The following is an 8,707-nucleotide window of genomic DNA, read 5'->3' as shown; positions in this document are numbered from 1 at the left end:
CATAAAATCTTCATGGATGTACTCCCTCCGTTCCAAAATATAGCGCGTCCTCGGTTTTCGTGCTTCAACTTTGACCATTAATTTGATCAACAAGACCGACTGCGGCGGGTGAAAAAATTATACCAATGAATTCGTATTCAAAAAAAGTTTTTAATTATATAATTTTTGATCCCGCCGCAGTCGGTCTCGTGGGTTAAATTTATGGTCAAAGTTGAACCTCGAAAAGCGTGGACGCGCTATATTTTGAAACGGAGGGAGTACATACATGATAGAATATGTGACCTACTATGACAAACATGTATCATCATGAAGTTAAAATCTTTTAGTACTATATGGGCCATGGCCCGCCCAACTTTGCAGCACCTGCTCTTATTACAGCCGGCCCATGGGCTGAGGAAATCCCACTTTCTTGCAGTTTGGCCTGCCCAACCCGCACAAGTAATTTGCTGCAAGCTCCGCCACTGGTTTTCAGCCGGGATGATGTTCACCTCAGCATGAGATCAGGAAAACCGTGTTAACGAAGCATTCGGGCTACGTCGGTTTGTGCGGTACGAAAGATCTAAGATGAAAAATGAACTTTGTGCAAAGTTCATTTTCCCTTTAAAAAGATAGGAACGTTACAAACAAAAGCTAAAACTAAAATTGTTGCCACCGTAGGATCCATGCATGCCGTGCGAGCCAGCTAAAAGCGTCGCACGTTTACAATCGCTGCCGTACACGGAAAGAAGAAGATGAAGAGAAAACCATGGACATGACGCTTATCTCTTATCCCCCGCGGATGAACCGGCATGGGCTAGACGGCATCCATCCATCCTTCGCGACGCCAACGGTGCCCCGGCCAGCCAGCACGACCGGTTCCTGCGTGCCACGGCCGGTTTAATTTACTTGAACCGGGGGCCAAGGCCGGTGCATGGGATGCATGCACGCACGCACGCACGGCACGCAAGACGCAACGCAACAAAAGCGGTTCGAGCCGAGCGACCGCCACCGCCGTTGGTTTAGCCAGCTAACTTGAACCGGGGGCCAAGCCCCTCACGAACTCCCGCCCAGCGCGGGCGCGCGCGCGGCTGCGTGGGGTGCATGGCCGCATGCATGCAGGCAGGCCCGCGCGCACGGCACGTAAGGGGCAACGCAACGAAAGCGGTTCGAGCCGGGCCTGCGTTTCTACAGCTAGCGGCGGGATCGTGACAAGAAATTTTGTTGTGGCCGGGACGCTTCCCCCGTAAATCCAAACGGTTCGTGTCTGTTTCTACGGTAGAGGTACAAAACACGTTCGGTTTGAGTGGCGGACAAGCCCAAAGTCTGCTCGGTGCTTCTTGGCTCCGCCCATGGCTGGTGGGCGGTGATATGCTCGAGCTGCCTTTCCACGCACTATACATGTCAAGAACAAAACTGACGCCTATCCCCGGAGAAGATCGAGATAAGATTGGTGATGCAAAACTACGGACGAAAATCGGTAGGCGTAACTTATCGTCTGGGGAAAAAGAATAAGAGTACAAAGAAGAAAGAGCTGGAAGCCATTTTACAACGGCTTCGGCTCGTTAATGCAAATATGTACATGACAATGCAGGTTTTTTGGGTTGGGGGTAGGGGAGGGGGCATAAGAATATAATTCCATGACAGGGTGAGAAATGAGAAAATGTTGGGTGGAGCCAGAGCGATTTTTTTCTCCCTCCTATATGAAATAGTAGTATATTAACTTCTATATAGGGAAAATGAAATTCAGTCGTATGTAAACAGTGTTTTCTTATTTAAATTGTTCCACACATGCCACATTTGAGTTCCAAAGCCATGACTATTGCATTTACTCAAAAAATGGCATAAGCATTACATGCCTATATAAGTGGATAGAACTATTATTAGTGCACATGCTTAATTTTTACCACGGGGAATAAATATGCAAACTACACAAAACAGTGGCATGGAGTTTCTGCTCCCGAACTCAAATGCGTTATTATAAATAGTTTTAAGAAAAATCAGAACTAAACATTGTTGAATTATCTACATATGAGCAAATTTCATAATGAAAAACATTCCTAGTGCTCTGGGCAAAAAAAACTTGATGCTCCAAAAAGACTATTTTTTAGAATAGTTTGGAGCATTGATTTATTTTTCTTCGTCTAAAGCATTAGGAATGATTTGTATTAAAAAAATCACGTGTATAGAACATTCAACAATGTTTGTTGCAAAAAATATTCAGAATTCTTTTGTTTTATTTACTGTTTTTTTAATGTTCATGGCGGGTGCATTTGAACTAGGGAGAAGAAGAACACTTTTGACAAACACACAAGCTAAACTTATTGATGTTATTCATAGATAAAACCTTACATAAGGTTTAGCGGTAATCCAAGGACTCGCCTTTGGCAATGACATTGCCTTCTTTGTCCTCTTTCGGGTGTGTTTACCGATTAGGTATTAACCGCAAAATGAGCTTTATCGAAGAAAAAAAAGGGGAATTACAATACGACTGCCGAAAAAAGAAGAAAAAAACATTGCAATCGCGCATAAGTAGTTGGGTCGCTCCCTGCGGGCGACTCGAGCAATGCCCCTAACTTTAGTCGCCACTAGCCCTCCTTTCACTACCGACTCTCCTCCTCGGCGCCGTCTGAGGTCGCCACCGGGAAAGCTCTCGTAGCCACCAAGGACGGCGGTGACGAGGCATCATCGCATGGCTTCGATTTTTGGTTATTGGGTGCGTTAGGTCTAGTTGGCCATCGACACCATGGTGAATGTGTTGCGGCCTCTGCTGGTGGTGACAATGGCGGGCATGGCTTCCAACAGTGTGTCAGGGTGCTTCCGGCATCAGAGGTGCCACTTTTCCGGCTGTCTGTGCCTCTGAAATCCTTTGGCTGGAGTGTTGGTGGTCTATGGCCTCTCAACACAACATGAATCTGGTATTCCGCCTCCCTCCTCCCTCGACCATCCTCGAGTAGATCTGGATGTTTTCCTTATCGCCTCGTTTTCCTTGGGGTGGTCGAGACTGGTTATTTTTTGTCATCCTGGACCTATATATGTTGTCCCCCTCCGGTCATCGGTATCCACCTCCATATTTCTAAGGTTGAACTGATCCCTCCCATGGACCCCCCCTCCTCGACCATCCTTGATCAGATATGGATGTTTTCCTTATCGCCTCGTTCTCCTTGGGATGGTCGGGACTGGTTATAGTTTGTCATCTTGGACCTATGTTGTCCCCCTCCGGTCGTCGGTATCCACCTCCATATTTCTGAGGTTGAACCGATCCCTCCCATGGACCCCCCCCCCACCCATCCTCGACCAGATCTAGATGTTTTCCTTATCGCCTCGTTCTCCTTGGGATGGTCGGGGGTGGTTATGTTTGTCATCTTGGACCTATGTTGTCCCCCTCCGGTCCTCGGTATCCACCTCCATATTTCTGAGGTTGAACTGATCCCTCCCATGGACCCCCCCACCCCCACCCTCGACCATCCTCGACCAGATCTGGATGTTTTCCTTATCGCCTCATTCTCCTTGGGGTGGTCGGGGCTGGTTATTTTTTGTCATTCTGGACCTATGTTGTCCCCCTCTGGTCATCAGTATCCACCTCCATATTTCTGAGGTTGAACTGATCCCTCCCATGGACCCCCCCCATCGACCATCCTCGACCAGATCTGGATGTTTTCCTTATCGCCTCATTCTCTTGGGGTGGTCAGGGCTGGTTATTTTTTGTCATCCTGGACCTATGTTGTCCCCTCCGGTCATCGGTATCCACCTCCATATTTCTGAGGTTGAACTGATCCCTCCCATGGACCCCCCCCCCCGACCATCCTCGACCAGATCTAGATGTTTTCCTTATCGCCGCGTTCTCCTTGGGATGGTCGGGTGGTTATTGTTGTCATCCTGGACCGATGTTGTCCCCCTCCGGTCATAGGTATCCACCTTCATATTTCTGAGGTTGAACTGATCCCTCCCATGGACCCCCCCCCCACCCTTGACCATCCTCGACCAGATGTTTTCCTTATCGCCTCGTTCTCCTTGGGGTGGTCGGAGCTGGTTATTTTTTGTCATCCTGGACCTATGTTGTCCCCCTCTGGTCATCGGTATCCACATCCATATTTTCTGAGGTTGAATTGATCCCTCCTATGGACCCCCCCCCTCTCTCTCCTATTTCCGGTCGACGGTTCGGTGTCTGATTCAGTAGTGCAAGATTGTTTGGGTGTGCAGCGTTTCCACAGTCACGTTCCTCCAACGCATGTGCTATGCTCGTGCATGTAAGTTTCACCAACGACCGACGGCCGCACTCGTGTTGTGGTCATGGTAATGTTCTGGTTGTCGCTCCAGTTGATGATCTTTAGGTCATTCTTGCCCATCTAGAACGTACCATCTTCGACTTCTTATTGGATCATACCATTTTTTTACAATGTACCACTCGTGTCATCTTCGACATTATAATCTCTTTCTTGTCGACGAATTACATGCGGCTCCCCTGCATGGTTCGCCGAGAATTTGCGCATAGGCCCGCAAAAAACCGCACAAGGCCGTGCCATCCAATTAGATCAAAGTCGAGGGTGGCCGGAGCAAGAAGACCCTCGCACGCACACACGTTGCCCCGGCCAATCGCAGCTCACGCGCCCCTCGCACCTCTCTCGCCATCACCTAACCTAACCATGGTTTGCTCAGGGCTTTAAATTAACCCCCTCCATTACACATCTCCCCTGTCCCTCTCCCTCTCGCAACCCCCCACAGCCCCTCGCAAGCTCTCGCGCACTCTCGCTCGCTCACTCAGGCACGAGAGAGCGAGGGAAGAAGGGGGGCAAGAACTCGAGACCTGGGAGGCGGAGGCGGAGGAGTGCCGTGCCGGGGAGTGGGAGGTGCCGGTCCCTCGCCGGACGCCGGACGAAAGAGGCGGCTGCGGCGCACCTGCCAGATCTGCGGCCCCGCCGGCGGCGGGCCGCCATTTCTGGGTGTCCGCATTGGTTCAGGTACGGACAAAGCCTCATTCCCCCCTTCGTGTTGGTGCTCGTTCCGCCGGTAGAATCCATGGCCTTCGCTGCTCCGATGTCCCTCTTTCTCAGTGGAGAGAGCAGAAGGGCCGGCGTTTTTGGTAGGAAAAAAAAAACGGTGCTTCGTCGCCAAGGAATGGAGCGTGGCTTCGTTCTGGTAGCTTCTGGAGCAATAATTATTCCTTTTTTAGGATTCTCCAGGCTTTCAGCTGGGCCGGGCGCATTAATGCCTTTCCTTACGCGTAGCTCATGTCATCAACCGCTAGATTGCCTGACGATTGTGTAGCTCGCTCCCGCAGCAGCTGATCTACCGTGCCTGAGCGAAGCTTGTACTCGCGCAGCTTCCCTAGTGCGGATTCAGCTTGAAAGCTCCAAGATTTCTGTCATTAAAAAAAAGGCCTTTGAGGCTTTGACAACTGCATCTGAATTTTTACTGACTCCGTCGAGATGAAATGTAATAGCCGTTAGATACATGGGGAAGCAAATCGCACGATTGTCGAATCAAGAGGTGATTAAGCTGCTGGCCCGGATTCCGGACTGAATCGTGGGGCTTTGGGTTTGTTTGCCACATGGAAAGTTTAAGAGATTTCCCTGTCTCATCAGTGATCAGTCTACAGAGATTTTGGGTAAGAAAAGGACAAATGCTATTGATGGGGGAGTGAACGGGGGACAGCACGAATCTCTGAATGAAACTGAAATAAAAATGCATCTATGTTCAACGAACATATCATATCTTCTGTACGAGGCTTAAAAAAAAGCTAGTAGTCAAAGATGGGAAGTGGTAGCCCACTCCTTATGTATACCAACTTTCTGTAAAATATGGAAATGCTAACTCAAATCATGCGATGTGTTTTGGTTTATATTCATTAACTGGGTAGTTGAGTTTACCATGAGAATTACCTATCTTCCATTTTATATACATTACAGAGCAAGAATCGGTAGTTTGGAAGTTGAATGAAGAACTAATATTTCTCGTTTTGAATTTGATACTTGTTGCAGTTGTTTCCAACTTGAGAAAAAGATAATAACCTCTGATTGCTCTTTCTGTTTTTGCAGGATCTTATTATCCAAAGGTTGGGCTCATCGGGTTTCGTAACAGCTTCCCACTCAAGCTTTCTGTTGCTTTCTATCTAACGTGGAAGATGGCGTCCGTTGCCTGATGATTGCTACCGTGACACCTTTCTCGCACTCTAGCACCGCGTCATCTGCAGAATTTGAAAGGCGCAAGAGAGCAATTCCTTTGTTGTCTGCCATGTCTCGCAACTTGAAGAACCCTGTCCAGACCCAGATGGCAGTTTCAGCCTTGAGCAGCTCTCTGATCGGTGATTATCCTAGCAAAACTAGAAGCGAGGGGAGGGCTGTTGGATGGAAACGTGTTTTTGTCCAGACTGACACTGGTTTTGTACTGCCTGTTCAACTGGATCGTGGTGACAGTGTACACACAGTCAAAAGAAAGCTGCAGGTGGCCCTCAATGTTCCTACTGAGGAGAGTTCTCTGACGCTCGGTGATCATGTCCTCAAGAATGATCTCAGCAGCATCCGAAATGATTCACCACTGCTCCTGACCAAGACCTTCATGCATCGGAGTTCCTCCAGCCCATGCCTGTCTCCTACAAGCAAGGATCTCCAGCAGCAAAGGGATAGGGGTGGTCCAATTGAAGTTTTAGTGTGTCCAACCCGCTGCATTCAGGCAAAGCAGCTTGTTAAGGATGTTGCTAGGGCCATAAGAAACGGTGTGGATCCAAAACTTGTCAATAGTGGGCTTGGTGGTGCCTACTATTTCAAGAACAGTAAAGGTGAGAATGCTGCCATTGTGAAGCCAAATGATGAGGAGCCGTTTGCACCCAACAATCCAAAAGGTTTTACTGGGAGAGCCCTTGGGCAGCCAGGCCTCAAAAGATCAGTTCGAGTTGGTGAGACCGGTTTTAGAGAGGTTGCTGCATACCTTCTGGACTATGATAACTTTGCTAATGTCCCCCCGACAGTTCTTGTTAAGATTTCACATCCTGTATTTAATGTGAATGAAGGCGTCGGCTCTACCAACAAGAAGGCTTCTGTGGGTGATCCGCGAACTGTCAGCAAGATTGCCTCATTTCAGCAGTTCGCTCCTCATGATTTTGATGCTAGTGACCTTGGCACTTCAAGCTTCCCTGTAGCTGCTATTCACAGGATTGGTATTCTTGACATCCGAATCTTCAACACTGATAGACATGCTGGAAATCTTCTGGTAAGAAAGGTGACAGGAGCCGATCAATTCGGCAATCAGACTGAGCTGATTCCTATTGACCATGGTCTCTGCCTGCCAGAGTGTTTAGAGGATCCTTATTTTGAATGGATTCACTGGCCGCAGGCGTCAATCCCATTCTCTGAGGATGAGCTTGAGTACATAGGGAAACTTGATCCAGTGAAAGATGCTGAGATGCTTCGCATGGAGCTGCCTATGATCCGGGAAGCATGCCTCCGAGTGCTAGTCCTCTCAACCATATTTCTGAAAGAAGGCACATTATTTGGTCTTTGCCTTGCGGAGATTGGTGAGATGATGAGCAGGGAATTTAACGGGATGGATGATCAGCCAAGTCAGCTAGAGGTTGTCTGCATGGAGGCAAGGAGGCTAGCAACTGAACGAGAAGAATGTTCCACAGAACATGATTCTGCAGATGAAGATGTGACCCAATTTGAACTTGACTGTGAAGATCATGAAATGCCAAAAACACCACCAGCCTACCATTTTGAATTTAAGGGGGGAAGCTCCAGAAACCCGCTGTCTAAATTGGAAGAGGCCATTGAAGAAGAGGAAGATGACATTCAGGAGGAGGAAGAAAGCAATGCAGAAAAGTTAGCTTGCCCCAAGCCTGTCAATAAGTGGCTTCCTAATATTTCCAAGCTATCAACCTCACTGAGCAGTGTCAGTCTCATGGACAAAAGCCAGCGTCAGGTGCCTGCTATTCCGAAGGGTGCGGATTCTGTGAAAACCTCTGAAAACAGCCAAGTTGGTAACTGGAGAACCGCGAATGAGCAGCTCCCAACAAGCGCAAGCTTTGTGAAGCTGGCCGACATGGGTGTGGATACATGGGGCCTGTTCCTTGAGAAGTTCCAGGAGCTGCTCCCTGGCGCATTCCGCGCGCACAAGCTTGGCGCCACCGGGCAGAGGGGGAGGCTGAGGATGGGTACTTCTTGTCAGTTTTGAGTTAGTGCAGGAGTAGAGAAGTCAGTTTGGCTGCTGCTGTTTGCTGTGGCTTCCTGTAGGTGTCAAGGTATGCGGTCGGTCGTCGAATAAAGCCATCCTTTACAATAGGGTTCGAGCGTTGAATATGCCTGCTTCAGAGGTCCATGTTCAGATGATGGCCTTTCCTGTACATAGTTTTCCTTCTTTTTTTTTTCTTTTTTCTTTTCTAGCTAGTTGCCTGGAGGAGGTTGGGATGTGATGTCTGCCCAGTTCTTGGCCACCCAATTCCTCCATGCATGATATGCATTCAAAGGTGCCGTTCAAATAAAATAGACATGCAAGAAAAAGTTTCTGGTGTGGTAATTAAACATTGTCCAGATTTCAGAGTAATGTTATATTTCAACTTGAAAGGTTTTTATTGTGCTGTCAGTTGTCATTGTTCTCATGTCATTTATATATACTGTACCTGTTGTCACAGATGTTTCAGTGGTGTGTACCTTGCACTCTATTATTGATGCAGTTAAACTCTTCTGTCTCTGCTAGGTTATGCTGCTGTGATATTTATTGTCTAGTTCATGCAGCA

The 8,707-nt window shown here is 48.2% G+C and overlaps 1 protein-coding gene across 1 annotated transcript; it reads left to right on the top strand.

The window, feature by feature from the left end:
• Positions 1-4,460: 4,460 nt before the first annotated feature.
• LOC123161354 (phosphatidylinositol 4-kinase gamma 5) lies at positions 4,461-8,548 on the top strand. The gene is made up of 2 exons (XM_044579197.1): positions 4,461-4,937; positions 6,015-8,548. Exon 2 carries the CDS (start codon positions 6,118-6,120, stop codon positions 8,143-8,145), a length of 2,028 nt encoding a protein of 675 aa, XP_044435132.1. The 5' UTR covers positions 4,461-4,937; positions 6,015-6,117; the 3' UTR covers positions 8,146-8,548.
• The last annotated feature ends 159 nt before the right edge of the window (positions 8,549-8,707 follow it).

The sequence above is a fragment of the Triticum aestivum genome, chromosome 7B, assembly GCF_018294505.1.
Source record: "Triticum aestivum cultivar Chinese Spring chromosome 7B, IWGSC CS RefSeq v2.1, whole genome shotgun sequence".
Classification (NCBI taxonomy): domain Eukaryota; kingdom Viridiplantae; phylum Streptophyta; class Magnoliopsida; order Poales; family Poaceae; genus Triticum; species Triticum aestivum.
The sequence above is the reverse complement of the archived record's forward strand: the minus strand, read 5'-3'. Positions and strand labels throughout refer to the sequence as shown.